Source organism: Gossypium arboreum, chromosome 4 (assembly GCF_025698485.1).
Source record: "Gossypium arboreum isolate Shixiya-1 chromosome 4, ASM2569848v2, whole genome shotgun sequence".
NCBI lineage: Eukaryota > Viridiplantae > Streptophyta > Magnoliopsida > Malvales > Malvaceae > Gossypium > Gossypium arboreum.
Window position 1 is genome coordinate 118,248,293 of NC_069073.1, and position 21,078 is coordinate 118,269,370.

General features: G+C 34.1%; 1 protein-coding gene across 8 annotated transcripts; it reads left to right on the forward strand.

Moving 5' to 3' along the window:
* Positions 1–2,578: 2,578 nt before the first annotated feature.
* LOC108460330 (pre-mRNA-processing protein 40A-like) lies at positions 2,579–19,275 on the forward strand. 8 transcript variants are annotated; one of them, XM_017759779.2, is made up of 30 exons: positions 2,607–2,671; positions 3,766–3,845; positions 4,134–4,213; positions 4,374–4,442; positions 4,549–4,869; positions 4,956–5,147; positions 5,288–5,349; positions 5,751–5,820; positions 12,165–12,217; positions 12,297–12,354; positions 12,456–12,805; positions 12,893–12,962; positions 13,053–13,148; positions 13,238–13,306; positions 13,397–13,474; positions 13,624–13,710; positions 13,803–13,837; positions 13,971–14,076; positions 15,718–15,798; positions 15,877–15,969; positions 16,067–16,120; positions 16,207–16,323; positions 16,415–16,513; positions 16,846–16,893; positions 16,980–17,072; positions 17,404–17,511; positions 17,593–17,657; positions 18,041–18,143; positions 18,562–18,852; positions 18,940–19,275. In XM_017759779.2, exons 4-30 carry the CDS (start codon positions 4,401–4,403, stop codon positions 19,072–19,074), a joined length of 2,976 nt encoding a protein of 991 aa, XP_017615268.1. In that variant the 5' UTR covers positions 2,607–2,671; positions 3,766–3,845; positions 4,134–4,213; positions 4,374–4,400; the 3' UTR covers positions 19,075–19,275. The 8 variants fall into 8 exon arrangements, with proteins under 8 accessions (XP_052882526.1, XP_017615272.1, XP_017615268.1 ...); XM_017759778.2 differs by having other exon boundaries at positions 2,629–2,801; XM_017759783.2 differs by lacking the exon at positions 4,134–4,213 and having other exon boundaries at positions 2,605–2,671.
* The last annotated feature ends 1,803 nt before the right edge of the window (positions 19,276–21,078 follow it).

Consider the following 21,078-nt stretch of genomic DNA (forward strand, 5'->3'; position numbering starts at 1 on the left):
ATGAGGTGATGGAGAAGGTTGAAGAGGTTGGGGAGAGATTAAAGTATGAAATGAAGAAAGGCAAGAGAGGGATTTCGGGATTGGAGAAAAGGAGGATGGTGTCGATTGTGGAAGTGGCGGAGATTGCAGAGTTGTTTGTTTTGTTTGAGGTTAAGGTGGTTGAAGGCATGGTGGAGTTTGATGAAGGGCAATGGTTGGATTTAGAAGGCAGCCTTGGAGACATTTGCTTATTGGGATAATTATGTTGTGAGGTGATGGTTTTATTTTGTAGTGTATGAAGGTTTTTTTTTCATTCCTTTATTCTTTCAGTGAATTATTTCAGGGTTGGTAAGGTTTAATTTTAGCATGAATCAATGTAAATATGATTTTAACTAATTTGATTTTTAGTTGCCGAATAAAAGTTTCTTTTGTTGATTTCTTGACAGCTTTTTATAAATTTCTGAAATTTGATATTGAGGAAGAAAGTTATGGTGAAGAAGAAGATGAATAGTAGTGAGTCCAAAATTGAAAAAAAAAAAAAGAGAATATATGGCATGCTAAGTCAATCATCATTATGGAATTTATGGTTGAGTGACTAAAATGAAAAAAAATTCTAATGGTGGTGACGAAATTGAAATAATTTATTTTTGGGTGACTAAAATGAAAGCATCTTAAAATTGAGTAGCCAACTAATTAGTTTACATTTTATTTTTTATACATCACGTCTAAAATAAACTTTTTAAAATTTTAGCAACATTTTTAAATTGTTAGTTGGTGGATCTGTCAATAGCAGAATGGTGGAGTTACGTTTGATTCATGGTATCATTAATCGTGAATGGAAGGTGCACATTCTTCATGTTCCAAGATCCCAAAACGCGGTTGTTGATCATATGACAAGGCTTGCATTATCTGATCCTCTAAGTCTAGTCATTTTTGAAGAGCTTCCAATTTCGGTCCAAAGACTTCTATTAACTGATAAAAAAAAGATGTGTGTTCTTTTCTACTACAAATAAAATTGACAACATTTTTAGCATTTTAAGTAAATCTTCACAAAAAAAACCTTTTTAACTACCTCTTAAGATGGATATTACAATGTAAATACTTCAACCAAATGACACGGTATCTTTTATAGTTTCATTTTAAATAACATTTTATATTTTTTATTATTTTATCATGATTTCTATTACGCTTCCTTTTGAGTTAATTGAATTTTTACTAAATTATAAAGCTTGAAGATTAAAATTATAAATTAGTCAAATGCAATGGAATTAAATTTAAAGATTAAAATATAATCTACATACAAAATGCATTACATTTAATAAAAAGTAAATGACCTTCCTTATAGATATACTGGGGTCACAAATAGATAGGTTTTAATTTCTTTATGGGAAGAGTAGCTGCTAAATTAATATTTAAGTTTTTATTTTCAATTTAATAAATAGTTTTTTAATATATATTTAATAAAACATATGATATATTTATTCATTTTCATTTAAACCCATTTATTTATTTGCATGTAGGTGTTATCATATCATTTAACTGTATATATCTATACAAAGATAAATTTTTACATACTTCATGTCTGCTTTTAGAATTTATGTTAGGGGTTCGTGGCTATCTATTCTAATAATGGTATTTTTAAGATTCGAATTGAGTTCTCTCATTGAGAGTGCAATATGTCTTACCATTGCACCCAACTACTTATTGGCATAAGAATAATTATTTGGTATACTTACATTAACTTATTTTAATTTTATCATATATTATTAGGTTGTATTTTATTTTATTGAAAAATGACATGCAAAATCTCAACTCTACTTGCCTTTTTCATATATATAAATATCATATTTTATTTGATGTAAGAGATTATTTGGTGTAAATAAAAATATTAATATGAGCGGGGATGAAAGAAGTTCGATGTCTTTTAAACAAAATATGAAGTTTGATTTTTCTGATTATGGATGAAAAAAAATAGCTAAAAGATATTTTCCTCAAATTACAGATAACTCAACATGGTTATTAGATACTAAAAAGTCCCAACTATAATAAAATAAGAAAAACTACTATTAAATTATTAGTAAGTTTATAAAATATCACTAAATTATTTGAGAATTTTTGTTTAAGTCACTAAATTATTCAAATTTTTTTACTTAGCCATTATCTTTGTTAATATTTTTTAAAAGTTCAACTAGCAAGCTCTAAATAACGATTTGACGACTAGTACCTATTGACTAGTAGAAGAACATATCTTAAATTCGAGTCAATCTGATGGTTAGTGTTGAAAATCAAATAAGAAAGCAGTTTTAATTTTAGTTTACAAATTCATGAAGTTTAAAATTGTTTCATGAGAAAAAAACCTAAACTATGAAAGAGATTGGAAGGAGAGCTTTCAGTTGGTGTAGGCGGTGAATAGAAAAAATCATATAACAACAATTTGAACAATTCAGTGACTTAAACAAAAACTTTCGAATAGTTTAGTAATCATTTTGTAACTTTTGAAGTTAAGTAACTAAAATATAAATTTATTAATAATTTAGTGACCTTGGGTGTAGTTTAACCAAGAAAATATAAACCATCAAATAAGTAAAATTGTAAAAGTATAGGAGCCTATTAGCAATTTAGCCATCATTTCTGATTCATCCCAGGAACGAAAAGTAGAAAGAACACAAAGGAGGCGCGCGGCTATATAAAAGTATTCTGCAGTTCCTTCATCCTTCTAAATTATTTTTCAGTGTAGTCACTTTCTTCGATTCACCTCACTCGTCTATTTATTTTCTATTATATAGTTATGCTTTATCTCCTTCACTAGCCTACGCTACAAAGTACGTTTTTATTTCAAATTTTCTTTTTAATCAGCCGCCCATTTCAAATTGCAGAGTGATATTTGAATTAGTTTGGTCATTAGGGCTGCGAATGTTTTTGTTGTTGTCTTTTTTAGTTCTTTGTTTGGGTTTTGGCATGCAATGATTTTGATTTTTGGGGTAATTGAGTAATCTGGGTTTTTGTTTGGATGGAATCAGTTAAAACCTAAACAAATTGATTTCATTTATCAACATTCTGGTTACTGTTTAAATGCTCTACCCAATGACTCAAAATTTGATCTTTCCATTGTTTCTTTGTATTTTGGGTATATGAAACTAATTGAGTCATATGCATAATGCATGTATGACTCTTTGTACATTTAGTTTTAGTTTTTATTTATAGAATCAATGGATGCCCAATAGGGATTTTATAGATGTATGTATTTTGCCGTTTTAGGTTTTCTACGGGTTTAATTAGACGTCTCTGGTTCTTGGTATTTTTGCAATGCTTTCTTGTTTTTGTTAATCTAATTAGTCTTAATCTAATTAGTCTTTTGATCAACTTTGTTATCAGTCAAGAGAAGAAACGAAATGGCAACTTAGAGTTTCTTAGACATGCATGTTCAAGGTGGACAAGTATATATATACTTGGTTTTTAATTATGCCTTTCTACTGAATTTGATGCAACCCGTTATTGTCTCAATTGCAAGTGAAAAGTTTTAATGCTTAATTACCTTTATAAGTTTGAACCTTGAACTGGTTTTAAGGGTTTTTATATTTTCTCTCAGCATTGCCTTTTGTTATTATCAGGACACTTAAGATAAAATCTGTATGATCTCTTAGGTGGTGAAAAAAAATGAGAAATATATGTTTGTAAAAGTGTTAAAAACTGGCCAAGCGCTAGGAGTAGACTATCTAACTCTTTTAGGCTTTCCAATTTTTATTTTGATTAGACTTATGATGAAAATATTATCTTATTCAACAGCTGACAAAAGGGAAGCAAGAAGCATTTGTATCTAAAGTGCATGGTGGAGCAATCATCTTGTTGTTTTGAGCTTTTAGTTGGTAGGATCATTAATTCATGTTTGATTTTTACTTTCCTTCATGTTTTCTATGGGACCTTGTGCAATTTGTAGGAGTCACTCAATTATATTTGACTATTTTCATGAAGTTTCTCAGTTTCATTCTTTCATTAATCTTTCTGAAAACACATGGTTTTTGGCCCTAGTTGCTGTTATTTTGCAAACTCTCTTCCCTCTCTAGATGCTGCTTAAAGGGGAAAAAGGGTTGCTCTGTTTTCATATGGAGGCTTCTAAGATGATCATGATGGTTGTTTGTTTTGTACTGATTTAGGCTAACCAGATTGCTGAGATGGCCAATAACCCTCAGGTCTACTGGTAGCATGTGATTGAAATAATGTTTTTCTGATAGAGGTTGGTGTGAATGTGGTTATGAAAAAATATTTTTTCTTCACTGGGCTTTTGTAACATTCATAACAATCTTCCCACGAGCACTGTGACTAGTTTTATTTTCCTCAGCTAGAAGTGGCCATGCTACAAATAGATGCTAATTGCTTCACTTTTCTTGAATTAGCCTCACCCGCCTCCTAGCGTTGGCTCAATGGACCCTTCTCAAAATTTCCCCCCACCTATGACTGGTCAGGTAATAACTTTTCTTCCAGTTATTCCTAATGTTGATGTCATATTATTCAGTGCTATCTATCTAAACTCTTTTTCAATTTTTGTGTGGGTGTGTATATATTATGCAGTTCCGACCTGTTGTTCCGTCTCAGCAGCCACAACAATTTGTTTCAGTGCCTCCTCAGCAGTTTCAACCCGTTGGCAGAGGAGTTACTGTGATGAATGCTGGATTTCCTTCTCAGACCCCACAACCCCAATTTCCTCAAGTAATGCAGCAATTACCTGCTAGACCAGGCCATATTCTACCTCCGCCACCCTCAGTTTCATTGCCAGCTGCTCAGCCTAATCAACATGTTAATCCAGGGGCATCGGTGCCTCAACCTAATATTCAAGCTCCAAACAACTATTTTCCTGGGGTCCCAGCATCACACCTCTCTTCATCATATACCGTAAGTGATTGAGAATTTACTGTATTTAATGCTACAATTATTTTGTAGAGTTTTTACCTTGATTTTCTACATTCATGTTGTTGCAGTTTGCACCGTCTTCTTATGGCCAGGTAACGGTGTCTCATAATGCCATGGCTCAATATCAACCCATGGCACAATTGCAGGCACCTAAGGTTCCTGTTGGAGGCCAGGTGGGTATCCATGTGAGTCAGAGTACTTCTGTCACATCTGCACAGCAAATTGGTGAACATCCTTCTGCTTCCACAGCTACTATTCCGGTAAGGACATTCATTTGCCTCCAGCATTTTCTACACATCTAAACCAAACACTTTTACTTGTTATATTTCTTCTGCTGCTATTTGTGCGAGTACCACGTTAAGCTGACAAAGTTGTGAACTTTCTGGCTCCTATCCTTCAGCCGAAGCCCACTGAAGAGGCTTTAACAGACTGGATTGAGCACACTTCTGCAAATGGACGAAGGTACATAGTACTCTAGGTTTGGGCTGCTAATAGATGAGTGCTTAAGGCTGGGATTTTGGTTTCAGTAGTGTAAAAAGGTTATATTGTATATTTGAGATGATTGCTTTGTGAGAATGTGGTGGGAATAAGGTATCCTACCAACTTAATTGACATGACTCCTGAAATACTCATTTTCCCTTGTTTGTAATGGTGTTTAGAGAATGTCCAATGTCCATCCAAAACAGGCTGCTTCTTATATCTTGGGTCAATTAATACTACGTAAAAAATTACTAGATGTATTTGTTATGACATTGCCGTTTTTAGCATAGGATTTTACCTATGCATTTTTCTACTTCGTATCCATCGCTTGCACTCTTTATTCTTGTATTTATTTAACCATGGATCCATTTTACCATATGCAGGTATTATTACAATAGGAAGACACGGCAATCTAGTTGGGAGAAGCCATTGGAATTGATGACACCGATTGAGGTTAGTAATGCTAAAGATACAGCTTTTTCTATATTTTTCAGTCTCTGGTTTCTTGCTTATACTATTAAACTGTGTTAGATCCATTGTCCCTTGTATTTTATCTGTTCCAGCCTTCGTGGCAAGTACTTTGCATGATGAGAAAATTAATCTAGGTCCAATGTGGAAATGTATTTCGTTAGCTTGCTTGTAAAGATTGGAATCAAGATTTCCAAGTGCTCACTAATGATTTTTAGCTCCTCAGTCCTTAGTTCTCGCTGTTTTTACAGAACTAGTAGAATGGACTGCCAAAATGTTGTGTTGTTAGGGGTTATTTGGAGAAGCTTTTGTCTATGTCTAGCTTTGATGGAGGAAAATAAATCTTGTACAGAGCATTTTGTCCTTCATCAAGTTTTACTTGATTTTTATGACTGAACCTTTAGAACTTGAGTTCTTTTTCTTTTTCTTTTTTTTTAATTTGTAATTTGTTGAAAGTCTCACTTTCTTGCTTGTCATTAGCTTTCTCATTGTTTCCTCTCTTTCTTTAATTATGCATAATAATTAGCTATTCTGCTCTTTGTCACAAAAAATAAGAATTCATGGGCAATGCTCTAGTAATTTTGACCAATACATCCTGATGAGGCTCTTTAGCATTTGTTTCACTTGCTAGAGATTTCCTGGAGAATGGTTTTGAATTATGTGGTAGTAATCACCATGATGCTTGTGTATTCTCATATAATTTTCTTTCTGCAACTTTCTACTTCAAAGGCATTCTTTTCTGCCTGAGTACTTAAAAAGGTATTTTGTTATTTATATTTTGCTGGTATCCGTGCATGTTAAGTTGTATTAGTCAAATGGTACGTTCTTTAAAGCTCATCTATTGTTATATCTTTAAATTTCTTGTATGACTTCCATAGCTTTAAAGGTGCTTACAGGTACATGCTGTGCTACTCTATTGAGAGGTAGGATATGGTGTGGGTCTTTGCTGCTTGCTCTACCTACTTTTTATCATGAATGTTAGTAATTCTGTCATTCATATTCTTTTCTAGATTCTTTCATTCTATAGAAGGATTGCGTGTTAATCTTTTGGTAAGTGTTGTTTACCATTTTTCATCTGTAAAAGCTGCAGTGCACTTCACTCCTAAGTTTGGTGCCATCTTTGCATGGCCTGATAAAGTAACATTTTTATCTGATTCCCGAAAAAAACTAAAATTTAATAGATTAGAAATGTGGCCATTAGTTATCATGCCTATGATTTTGCTTTTGAAGGTGAAGGCCGACTTTTTGCTTCTACTTCATTTGTTTTTTTAAAAAAATCCCATTGAAGACAAATAATTTAGTGGAAGGTAGAGAAATGGCTTTAAGGTTGTCATCTTAGTTTCTCACTTTTCTTCTAATGGAAGATTTCCTTTTTGTTGGGATGGCTTTTGAAGAATATGTTATGGTAAATCATCTTTGCTTCACCTGGAAGATTCATTCAATCTTGAAGGTCATGAAATTTAATAACCAATGATATAAATGGATGGATTTATGAAAGTGATGGTGAAAAGAGATAGGTGCTGAAAAGAGAGGTCTTTTTCCATTCAGAAATTTATATATAGCATTTTGCTTGTTCTTCCTTGTTATTTGGATTAAATGAAAGCAGTGTAGGTTTGCCTAAATTTGAACTGAACAAGTTTAGGAAGAAGAATTATTCTTATTTTTTCTAATCTGACTATAGCCTTTTAAAGAATAGCAGGAAAAATAAAAAGGAAATAATCTCTAGAAATTAGCCTATCCCTAAAAACTAGTAATTTGATTATGGCTAATAGTACAAGGAAATTCCTAGAACTAAGGTAGAAAATCTGCTTAATTTAAGGAATTCCAACACTCCCCCTCAAGCTGGAGTGTAGATGTTAATCAAACCCAGCTTGCCCATAATTTCTTCGAACATTTTTCTGCTCAAGCTTTTGGTTAACACGTCTGCTACTTGCTGTCTTGTAGGTAGATATGAAACACAAACTTCCCCTTTGTTAATTTTCTCTGTAATAAAGTGGCGATCAATTTCCACATGCTTGGTACGGTCACGGTGTACAGGGTTATGAGCTATGCTAACTGCTGCCTGTTTGTCACAGTATAATGTTATAGGTTTTGTATAGGATAATTTTAGTTCTCCCATTAGCCGTTGTAACCACATTCCTTCACATATACCGTGGGACAAAGCTCGATATTCAGATTCAGCACTGCTGCGTGCCACAACAGATTGCTTTTTACTCCTCCATGTCACGAGATTACCCCAAACATAGCTGCAGTAACCGCCAGGAGCGCCTGTCATTAACTGCCCTGCCCAGTCTGCATCAGTGTAGACTTCTATGCTTCGATTTACATCTTTCTTGAAATGCAACCCCTTACCAGGAGTCCCTTTTAAGTATCTCAATATCCTGTAGGCAGCTTCCAAATGTTTCTCCCTAGGAGCATGCATAAATTGACTTATAACACTTACTCCAAAAGCTATGTCCGGACGAGTGTGAGAAAGATAGATAAGTTTTCCCACTAACCGTTGATATCTCCCCCTGTCTACCTCTTCTCCATCCTTATCAGTTCCTAATTTAAGGTTGGGTTCCATAGGAGTCTCGGCTAGTTTGCAACCCAACAGTCCGACTTCAGAAAGTAGATCAAGAACATACTTTCTTTGAGAGATTGAAATGCCTGCCTTTGACCTTGCTATCTCCATTCCTAGAAAATATCAAAGATTCCCCAAATCTTTAAGTTGAAACTCAAGACTTAAGAACTCTTTTAGTCTTTCAATTTCAATAGAATCATCCCCTGTCAATATTATGTCATCTACATAGACAATGAGAATACAACACTTCCCATTATCCGAGTGTTTGTAGAATAAGGTGTGATCAGCTTGACCTTGAGTATAATGTCTACTAGTCATGGCTTTGGCAAAACGATTAAACCAAGCCCTAGGGGATTGCTTTAGTCCATACAAGGACTTCTTCAACTTGCATACTTGGCCCTTGCTTCCTTCGAATCCAGGCGGAAAATCCATGTAGACTTCTTCGTTTAATTCTCCATTGAGAAAAGCGTTCTTTACATCCAATTGGATCAAAGGCCATTCTAAGTTGACAGCAATTGAGAGAAGCACTCGAATAGTATTCAATTTGGCCACCGGTGCAAATGTTTCCTCATAGTCCAACCCATATGTTTGAGTGAAACCCCTGGCCACAAGTCTAGCCTTGTATCGATCAATGCTCCCATCTGGTTTAAATTTTGTGGTGAAAATCCACTTACAACCCACGGTCTTCTTCCCAGTAGGTAGTTTAGATATTTCCCAAGTTCCATTGTCTTCAAGAGCCTTTATTTCTTCCAACACAGCTTGCCTCCATTTGGTTGACTTAAGAGCCTCTTCTATGTTTTTTGGAGTTTTTATAGAGTCAACATTAGAAACAAAGGCATTGTAGGATTTAGACAAGTTTCCATAGGATACAAACCGAGAAATGGGATGTTGAGTGCAGCTCCTAGTGCCCTTTCTTACTGCAATTGGAAGATAGATGGAAGATGAAGGAGGTGAAACTTCTTCCTCAAGACAGTCCTCGGGTAAAGATGGCATTGGCACTGCTGTTTCTGTTTCAGGCTGCTGATGTCTCCGAGAGTATACACGAAGCCCCTGAGTTTTTTCTTGTTGTTTTTCAGAATGAGTGGGCTGTTTTTCTTCATTAGTATGGTTAATCACCCTTGTTTCTTGTTGCTGAACAGTGGAGATAGGAAAAACAGGTTCCAAAACAGGAAAAACAGTGGCTGTAGGATTTTCAGCAGGTTTTGTAGTGGTGGTAGGGCTGATAGAGTCTTGAGGTATAATGAGAAGATTGCTCAAGGTCTCATCTTCACTAAGTATCTCCCCCTGAAGATGAGAGGCTGAAAAATATGGCTCATTTTCGAAGAAAGTAACATCAAGGGACACAAACATCCGGTGTAAGGTTGGAGAGTAGCACTTGTACCCTTTTTGTGTAGGTGAGTAACCAATAAAGACACAAGTGTGGGCTCTAGGATCAAGTTTAGATCGGTTAGGTTGATGGTTGTGGACAAATGCTTTGCAACCAAATGTTTTGGTTGGGAGATTAGGAACACGAAACAAGGGAAAATTTTTTTGAAGAGTATGTAAAGGTGTTTGAAAGTTTAATACCTTAGATGGGAGTCGGTTTATAAGATAACAAGCAGTGAGGACAGCTTCTCCCCGTAAATACTTTGGTACACCCATAGTAAACATACGAGCACGAGCCACGGCTACAAGGTGTCTATTTTTCCTCTCGGAAACCCCGTTTTGTTGAGGGGTGTCAGGACAAGAACTTTGATGTATGATTCCTTGCTCAGAAAGATAAGGACTTAGGATAGAATTAAAGTACTCTCTCCCATTATCAGTTCTAAGGGTGTGAATTTTTGAATTGAACTGGGTTCGAATCATTGAATGAAAATATTTGAAGACTCTAGAGACTTTGGATTTTTCTTTAAGGAGATAGATCCAACAAACTCTAGTGTGGTCATCAATGAAAGTTATGAACCCCCAAGCCCCTGTGATGTTTTTTACTCGACTGGCTCCCCATAGATCACTGTGGATTAAAGAGAAAGGTTGAGATTGAAAATAAGGTTTCAAAGGATAAGTGACACGAGTGTGTTTAGACAGTTGGCAAACTTCACAGTTCAATGAACTTATTTTCTTATTTAGAAATAGTAGAGGAAACATTTTCTTCAAGTACATGAAATTTGGGTGTCCTAGTCTACGGTGCCATAGCATGATAGAATCTTCTTTTGATGTAGATAAGGGCATCCCTTCTTGTGAACTGTTTTTGTTCCAAAAAATAAGCCATCATCAACTTTAGCAGTGCCAATCATCTTCCCCGATTCCTGTTCCTGAACCACACAACCTAAAGCAGAAAATTCAACAAGTACTTTTTGATCCTTGGTAAGCTTGCTAATTGAGAGTAAATTATAGGAAAGATTTGGAATATGTAAAACTTTATCAAGGGAAAAATTTTCAGTAAGTCTAACTGTCCCAATTCCAGCCACCAGCTAGTAAGATCCATCAGCTATGCGAATCCGAGAGTGATCATGACAAGGTAAATAGGTGTGAAACAAACTTAGATTACCTGTCATGTGGTCGGATGCACCCTAGTCTAGTATCCAGGAAGTTGTGATAGGTTCGTGTGTAGTATTTAAAGCAGTACCTTGAATAGCTAGTGACCCACTGGCTGTAGGAGTCCTGAGTAGTTTATGAAGAGCCTCAAGTTGAGTTTTGGTTAGCCGAAGTTTATGAAGAGTCTCAGAGGAATTTTTGGTGTCACCCATGGGAGTAGGGTTTCTAACAGAGAAAACAGAACAAGAAAAGAGAAGAAAGAGTAGTATCAACTGAATTCCTAATGCTCTAGATACCATGAACAGGTTTAGGAAGAAGAATTATTCTTATTTTTTCTAATCTGACTATAGCCTTTTAAAGAATAGCAGGAAAAATAAAAAGGAAATAATCTCTAGAAATTAGCCTATCCCTAAAAATTAGTAATTTGATTATGGCTAATAGTACAAGGAAATTCCTAGAACTAAGGTAGAAAATCTGCTTAATTTAAGGAATTCCAACATGAACTGACAACTTCCTATTTCACTCCATTTGGCTAAGATGAGGATATTGAACTTGGAAAGATTGTCAGCTGGTTTAGTTGGGTGCAATTTGCAATGCTAGTTTTATGCAACTTTTTTTTTTTGCTGCTTCATTTAGTAATTTGGGCTGGTTAGAGTCTTTAAAGATATTTAATGCTCCTATATTTTAAAGTATTCTTCCCATTTTTTAACATCTGTGTTTTAGTTGCTACCTTCTGCAATTGTAGTGTATACAGATACATTATAGAGAATTTGCTGCTGAATCCCTAAAGAATTGAAAAGGTGGCCCAGGAAATGGGAAGGGGAATGTAAAATAGTGGTCTTCTTTGTGGTTTATTGTATCTTTCATTTTTTGTCACAGTAGATTCATAGTGATTATAAATTTTGATGTGAGCTTTTAGTTATTGTTGAAACTTTTCTTATTTGTTTGTTTACTAAATTCTGTCAATGGGCATTCCATTATGCATAAAAGTTGTGAAGGTTGGTGATACACTAGTCTTTTTTCTTATTTGACCTTTGTAAAGTTTCTAATATCGTCTTTACTATTGAAGTTAAACTTATATGATTGTCAAATAATTTTGTTTGCTATTTGATGGAGTTTTGGCCTGGAATGGGAACCCTCTGAGATTTTTCTTCCCTTTTTGAACTTTTTTCTTTTTCCTCCTCTCAATTTATTTTGGTGATTTTTCCCCCAAGAAAGTCGAGTGTCTACTTACCTCTTATCTTCATGACAGAGGGCGGATGCATCGACTAACTGGAAAGAATATACTAGTCCTGATGGAAGAAAGTGCGTAACTAGAATGATTTCTTTTAGGCTTCTATAAAATTTTGGCATTTTTTATCAGATTCCTTTTTGAACATTGCAGGTATTACTACAACAAGGTTACAAATCTATCAACATGGTCACTCCCTGAAGAGCTGAAGGTCTTCTCTTAAAACAACCTTTTAACTTACTATTCCTGTGATTCTTATCATGGCCATGGCCCCTTACCTTCTCTTTTTGCATTGGTGTTATAATATTCAAGTTGGCCCGTGAACAAGTAGAAATGGCGTCTGACAAAGGACCACAGTCAGAAGTTTCTTCTCATTTTCCAGCTCCTGTACCTCCTGCAAGTAAAGCACAATCTGGTGCTGATACATCGTCTACAATAATTCAAGGAGCTTCCTCAAGTCCCGTTCCAGTGGCACCAGTTCCTTCTACTAGTAAAATTGAATCTGTGGTGGTTTCTGGGTCAGATTTACCTGTTGCAACTTCTTCAACAGTGACCAATGTAGATGTGGTTCAGATAGTTGAGGATACTGTCACACCATCTGTTGCTGTTTCAGAAAGTTCTGAAGTTTCTCTCTCAGTGGCTGATGCTGCTACGACACCGATGTATTGTTATCTTAATTGGTTTTGAGTGATCTTCTTTTAACTTTACATTTTTCATCTTTGAATGATTTTCTGTTCCTTAAATTTTAGGAATAATATCAGCAAAGTTTCTTCTTTGGATATGGTTAGTTCTGAAGGAGTTTCAACACAAAATGCAGATGTATGTGATGGATTTATTCATATTTTCTTCGAGCAATAATTTCTGTATATGCTTAATTGGCAAGATCAGAAGTGATTTCTGTTTTTTCAGGAAACTGTAAAAGAAGTGGTAGCGAGTGAGAAAATTAACAATGCATTGGAAGAGAAAGCAATTGATCAAGAATCTTTGACTTATGCCAGCAAGCAAGTATGTAGCAGAATTTTCCATACCCTTCAGCTAATGTTCCTTTTACAGTTCCTGACCCTTATTACTGACAAAGTAATTTTCACTTCTAGGAGGCTAAAGATGCATTCAAAGCTCTTTTGGAGTCTGCAAATGTTGGTTCTGACTGGACATGGGATCAGGTATCAATAGGTAGTTTGAAGTATGTCAATACCGTTAAATGTATTTCTTGCATTTCTGCGAGCATCTGATATTCTAATTGATTATGATAGGCCATGAGAGTAATAATAAACGACAAAAGATATGGTGCTTTGAGAACACTTGGAGAGAGAAAGCAAGCTTTTAATGAGGTAGATCCTTGTACTGTTTTCAGTTTTAGTCACTCTTATTCAGTGTGCATGTAGCTTGATTGGTTTCAAATTAAGTGACAATTTATGTTGTTCATTATATTTTCATCAGGTGTTGTTTATAATTATCATAAAATTTTCCCATTTTTCAGTTTTTGGGTCAAAAGAAAAAACAGGACGCTGAGGAAAGGCGGATTAAACAGAAAAAAGCCCGGGAAGAATATAAAAAAATGTTAGAAGTAAGTTATTTGCCGCACTAGAGATTGTATAATCTCTTTTTACTAGATTTAATTTTTTTCTTACTCTTGTGATAATCATTGATGTTGTACAGGAGTGCTTGGAGTTGACGTCATCCACAAGATGGAGGTTTGTTTGTTTTATTCCCTACTTTAACATTGATAACGTTCTGGTTTGGGTCTTATACGAAGGTTTGGTATAGCATGGGTATTACATGGCAAGTGGTCTTTGCTAATCGGGTTGTTACACTATCATATTTCAGCAAAGCAGTTACTATGTTCGAAGATGATGAGAGGTATAAAGCTGTTGAACGGGAGAAGGATAGGAAGGATTTTTTTGAGAATTACATCGATGAACTCAGGCAAAAGGTCTTTTTTGGCCCTTTAACTCTCATTTATTTCGGCTGGTGTGTCTCTAAAATGTATATTACCCTCTCATTTATCTGCTAAAACTAGTGCTTTTGGTACATACCAATATGCTTGATTATTTGTGTTTACATGGATGCATGTGCATGCATCACACGTTGTTTGTCTCCTTCCAACTGTAAGCCAAACATCGGTTTGAGATTGTCTGTACTCAAGCCCTATATTCCTGCTCATTGTTTTACCCTGTGATTCCATAAAACTATGCTGTTGGCCCTCTTTTTTAAAGGAGAAAACCTAGGAAAATTGAAAATACTTGAACTTCTAAACACCTTAGTAATCATGTAATCATTTATCTTGGATGAGTTTAGTCGACATAAGCTAAGTTGTGTGTTTATATTTAGGCTTAATTCACGATTTAGACCCTAAAGTGTACTCATTTTCCCACTTTGGTACCTCAAGTATCAATTTCCCCTATTTTGGTCCATTTTGTAAGGCCGTTAAAAAAAGATCTGTTAGGCCACTTTGGCCAATGGAAAAGTGCCACGTGGCTTTTTTGGCTATTGGAATAGTGCCATGTAGGCAATTAGATTTATTTAAAATAAAAATATTAAATTTAAATTAAAAAATAGAAAATTATAATATTAAATATTTAAATACTAAAAAATACTGTTGACTTTGACTGACCATTGATTGGCCTTTACTGACTGTTGACCTGTGTTCCGACCATTGACCAACTATTGACTTGCTTCATGGTGCTATTAGAATCGCCATGTGTCCTTTTTATTTTTAATATTATATATATTGTATTGATTAAAATGTAAAAACATATATAATATATAAAAATTATAAAAATTTAATTTTTTATAAAATTATAAAATATATAATTATATATTTTAAAAATAAAATAATATATAAAATTGAAATTTGTTATAAAAATTAAAAAGTATTTAAATTTCAAGTAATTGCAAAAAACCTTGAAATTTAAATACCTTTTAGAATTTTATAAAAAATTATTTTAGACTTTTTTACAATTTTAATTTTTTTACATTTTTGTAATAATATTATCAATTTCAACTAATTTCTTTTCAATTTTCGTATTTTTGTAAATTTTATTTTTATAATTTATCTATAATTTATTTATTTATTTTCTAGATTTTATATATTTTTCTGAGTTTTTATATATTTATTTCCATTTTTCATATTTTTAATGTGTATATACATTTAATAAAAGAAAATATTTTTTTAACATAAAGCCGGTACATGGTATTTTGTGATTGGCTATCAGTTTCTTTAACGTCTGTAACAAAAAAAAGGACTAAAAATTATAACGGAGGCATACTTTAGTATCGAATTGGGAAGTGATTGATACTTTAGGTGCCAAATTGGGACACAAAAAAATTTTTAAGTACCAAAGTGGGAAAATGGGTATACTTCAGGGGTCAAATCATGAATTAAACCTTATATTGATTGATTTAATAGGCCAAAGGTTATGCCATCCTTTGCAAGTGCATTATCGTTTGCTTATTTGATAAATGTCCTCTTTGTGTGTGTTGGAAAATAGACTTTTTAGGCTTTTACCAATTTTGGGACTATGTTTAAAAATTTGTCATGATTTTTTTTTTCTTGAATTTGTTTATTGCCCAGGAACGGGTGAAGGCACAGGAGCAGCGTAAGCAGAATGTTATGGAGTACAGACGATTTTTGGAATCTTGTGACTTCATTAAGGTACCTTTAAGCTAGTTTCAAGTTTTGCATTTACGGTTTACATTGGGCTCTGTATGAGGTACTACTATTACACTGTAGGCAAATAGCCAGTGGCGAAAAGTTCAGGACCGCTTAGAGACTGACGAAAGATGTTCACGTCTTGACAAAATTGACCGCTTGGAAATATTTCAGGTAATATACTTCATTTGACCGTCAATAGTTCTTATTTTCTAATTGTACTTGCATTTTCTGTGTACTTTTCAATTCTAATTTAAGGAAGGTTTTACAGGAATATATACGTGACTTAGAGAAGGAAGAAGAGGAGCAGAGGAGGATACAAAAGGTGACCTCAGTTATATACTTTGGTAATCATACTAGATGTTTGCATTTTGGGGACTATGATCTGATTTGTGTCTTTTATCAAAATAGGAAGAACTGAGGAAGACAGAGCGTAAAAATCGTGATGAGTTCCGCAAGTTGGTGGAAGGACATGTTGCTGCAGCAACACTTACTGCCAAAACCCATTGGCGTGATTATTGCATGATGGTTAGCATAGTTTGATACGGTTTTGGGGGAAAAGTGCACAAGTAGCTATTATCTTGCTTTCTGATGTGTCTTTCCTGTCTTTTGTTTTCAGGTTAAAGATTCGCCTCCCTTTCTAGCAGTTGCATCCAACACCTCAGGTCCAACTCCAAAAGATTTGTTTGAAGATGTAGCCGAGGAGCTTCAGAAACAGGTGATTCTCGATCCTTTGTAGTCTGGTTCGTTTTCTGTATTTTACCTTGAAGTTACCACAGTATCTAGTAAACCATTGGCTTTCTTTAGCCTTTTCTGGACTAAAGAGCGGTCCAAATGTTCATGTCTTTTATGAGATGTATTATTTCTCTAGTTTTGTCCGAATCATTGGCTTTCTTTTACTGTGAGACATATGCTGGTGGGGTTTTCATGAAAGATCCTTTTCTAGTGCCTATGAAATTGTTCTTGTGACTGTCTTGGTAATCATGGTTACTTTCATTGAGCAAACAAGTAATACTTGTTATAACTTACCTACGTATGTTCAATTTACAGTACGATGATGATAAAGTTCGAGTAAAGGATGCAGTGAAGTTGAGAAAGGTGTGGCAGTGGCATTCAACTGTGTTATTTTGTCTTGGTAAAATGCCCTAATGAATTTTTTGTCTAATATTCTGGTATGTTTTCAGATTTGTTTGGCATCAACTTGGACTCTAGAAGACTTGAAGGCTGCCATTTTGGAGGATATTAGCTCTCCACCTATATCGGATGTTAACTTGAAGGTATATGCATGTTTTTGATAGTTCTCATTTGTTTATATACCAAAGTGGTTTTCCAGGGCATGCTGTTGGAATTTAGGGCTGCTCTAAATTTTTTTTTCCTTCTTCATGAACATTTACGTTGCTTATACTTGCATACCATATCGGCGTGGATATGCGTCAAAATGTCTACATTTTCATTGGAATTAGACACATCGGGTAAAGGGTCTGAAAAGAGGGCATGGGTTTCACGGATTCATTGTTCAAACTATGGCATTGTTATGTGACTTCAATTGATGTTGAGGTGAGGGAAAACCATCTGGCTATTTAATTGAATTGCTATCTTCAATTGCAGCTGATTTTTGAGGAATTACTTGAAAGGGTCAAGGAGAAGGAGGAGAAAGAAGCTAAGAAGCGTAAACGTCTTGCTGATGACTTCTTTGATTTGTTGCATTCTATGAAGGTAAGGCGGGCTTTCCTTAAAATTTGCTCTAATAGTTCAATTTCTTTTTATTCAATCTATATGATTGTTTAACCTTTGCAGGAGATTACATCATCTTCAGCATGGGAGGATTGCAAACATCTTCTTGAAAGTAGTCAGGAATTCAGGTACTTGCTGGTTAGATTGGATTGTGATAGTTTTAAATAATAACTGTTTATCACGTTGAATCTTTTCTGAGTATTTTCGAGAAGAGTCTTCTTAAGGTTCACAAAGGTTTATTAGATTTGGAAATGCTTGTGTCATTCTCTATCGGTGTCCCAGATCTTGACATGGACCTTCTGAGTTCGGAACTTTTATTAGTTGTTCCTCCATGCTTCTTTTATTTGTTGTTATGATGTCATTTCTGTGAAAATTTATGAACTTGAAGAAATAATAATTACGCTTCTTTCTCTGATGTTTTGCATCAAACTTCCTAAATTTTCCTGAATCATTTTCTGTTCCATCAGATAATTGCTTACTTGAAGATTATTTGTTGAATGCTTGCATGTAGTTCCATTGGGGATGAAGACATCTGCAAGGGGATATTTGATGAATACGTAAAACAGTTGAAAGGAGATGCAAAAGAGAAGGAACGAAGACGGAAAGAAGATAAGGTATTAGTTCAATTTGTATTACATATTTGCATATCATTTCCCCACTTAAAATACGAGCTTTTGTTTTCTTATTGTGAAACAAAGGGAAGTCTATGCTTTGATTTTCATTTGGATTTTGTTTTAGCCATAAATATGTCATTATTCTTTTCTTCGTGTGCTCAAGGGTCATGATACTCTCCAAAGTAACTATATGTACAAAAAATGAGTCCATGATCCTCCTTATTAATGTTTGTTAACACAAAATGATTGTAAAACTGCATAAATCATTTAGTATCTTTTACCCATGTCCAACCATATGTTAGATATGGGTTTTGGACACAGGTAGTTTTGACTATCCAGTCTCCAATTGCTGTTTAGAAGCGTGCAGAAATGAGGAAATGATGATGATTAGTATTATTTTTCATGTTTTGTCCTGCAGGCAAAGAAGGAAAAGGAGAGAGATGAGAGGGAGAGGAGGAAGGCGAAGCATGGAAGGGACAAAGAGAGAGGATACGAAAGAGAAAAGGAGGAACACTCGAGGGAGGGACCTTCAGAAGCACATGGTGATTTAAGTGAAGTTCATGATGAAAATGAAAATAAACGGTCAGGAAAAGAAGACAGCAAGAAACATCGTAAACGACATCAAAGTTCAGTGGACAATTCAAACGAAACTGAAAAAGATCGGACTAAGACCCACAGGCATAGCGGTGATCGCAGAAAATCAAAAAAGGTATTGATATTCACTTGTATTTTATATCTTTGAATTGGCTGCAACTTTGATCTTAGAGCACCTCACTAATGACTGTTACTGCCGCAGCACGCATCGACACCTGAATCCGATAACGAAAGCAGGCATAAGAGACACAAGCGAGACCATCGGAACGGTTCACGTAGAAATCTTGACCCTGAGGAGCTTGAAGACGGAGAATTTGGTGAAAGGGAAAGTCAGTAGGTATTATCATCCTACAAATTTCTAGCTCCTTTTTCATGATCATTTTTTAATGTATTTCAATTTTCAACAATGGAAGGTAGCATGTTTTTAGCAGTTTCTTGATTTTGACAGTGGCAATGTTGTATTAGTTTGATAATCAAATAGCTGGTTTATTGATTACAAGTTCTAAATTATCGTAAGGTAATTTCATGTTTGGATAAATTGCTCCTGTTTTTGCTAATCTCTTAGAACTTTTCTTTTTGAAAATTATTATTCGTAATATTAATTTTCTTGTTCCAAGTGATGATTTGCAATAATCTATGTTGGAAATTGGTTAAAAATCTTTAAAAGTTATTTTTTTTCATACATATATATTGAAATCAGTGTTCTATATATATTTGATACCAAAACATATATTAAACACAGGTATTTTAGGAAAAAAAAAATGAAGGCGACATGCATGCATGCACGCAAGTAATTTAACTTTACGTAATAAGGATATTATTTAAATATAAATAAAATACTAACTTGAAAGTAATACTATTTATTTATAATCTTGGCCAGGGTGTGTACACAAAGAAAGCATGGGAGAAGGTGTAAATGTCACTGTATACGTGACACGCCATGCTTGTATCTATACATCACCTGCCGATTATCGGTAACCATGTATGACGGACGGGCTCCCAAGTTATGACTTGAGCAGCTTCTTAGTCTTGAGACAAGGTGGTGGTGAGAGAGAGAGGGGGGCATTTTGATGCTAGTGATGAAAATCTGGTGGCCGCGAATACGACTGTCAAATTGAGGGCTGGTTACGACGGCCATGGAATGGGACAGGGGAGAGTATGTCAATGTTGGTGGTGGTATTTGGTTTAAATGGGGAGCTTTGCTTCTTGATTTTAAATCTTTCATAGTTTATTTTTTAATCGAAACATGTTAATTATTGTAATAAATAAAATGATTAAAGTGAATTAATTTTCCTTTTGGAGTTATAATTATATTAACAATTTCAATCATATTTTTACTAAATAATTCTGTATCCCATTTAGTTTCATTAATTAATTTTACTATTTCATATATACAGAAAAATAAGGTGTTGTAGTTCAAAGGTTTTTTTTTTAGTATATTAACCATAAAAATATTTTAATAATTCAATAAATTATTTTGCATAGAGTGTTTGTTTTTTCCCATCAGTCAGCAACTAAGGCCTTGTTTCTTAGGTGCTCTTGCTGCCGTCTTTTCTCCTCACAAGTTGAAAGGTTGCTTTTAGGTAATTTTCAACTGGTTGATTCAATTTTTTTAATAATTTATCCAATTGAATTGGATAAATTAATTTGATTGATTTAATTATCAGTTTGATCGTGAAAATCGTGTTTAACATGAGTTAGGTGGCTTTTTAGTAAAGGTGACAATTAACGGTATCATTATAGAAGTGGGAAAGTATGTGAAAAAGACATTATTGATAATTTTTAAAATTGTTTAAAAATGAATAAATAAATTGAATAAGAGAAACTAAAAATTTGTTAAAAAATATGATGGCTTTGAGACACGTAAAATACTTTTGTTAAAACTTCAATATAAAATTATTTATATAGGATACTAAATATATATATCTTTTAATGATATACATTTTCATAATGTTATATTGCTTTTCAAAACAATTTTATATAGTATTATGTTTGTATATGACAATTTTACATACAAAAGTTACATCTTTATAATACGATTGGTTATTAATAATTATAAGGGTAAACTCCATCTAAGATCACGAAATTATTAGTAAGTTTATGTTTTAGTCTTTTAACTTCAAAATGTTATAAAATGATTCTTGATCTATTCGAAAGTTTTCATTTCAATCACCAAATTGTTAAAATTGTTGTTATATGACATTCTCTGTTTGTACCACTTGTTGATGTAATCGATTTTTGCTACTTTAATTTCTTAAAAAAAGAAAGAAAGTTTACAACCATAATAATTAATAATTAATGATAAGTATTCACTAACTCCAAAACTTATTACTGTTAAATC

Excerpts from the sequence above, each read along its gene's own strand:
- LOC108460330 (XM_053026566.1), top strand. The coding sequence starts at position 4,401 with ATGGACCCTTCTCAAAATTTCCCCCCACCTATGACTGGTCAG. Across the intron at positions 12,355-12,455 it reads CACTCCCTGAAGAGCTGAAG|TTGGCCCGTGAACAAGTAGA; the intron begins GTCTTCTCTTAA and ends ATAATATTCAAG. Across the intron at positions 16,121-16,206 it reads AGCAGAGGAGGATACAAAAG|GAAGAACTGAGGAAGACAGA; the intron begins GTGACCTCAGTT and ends TTATCAAAATAG.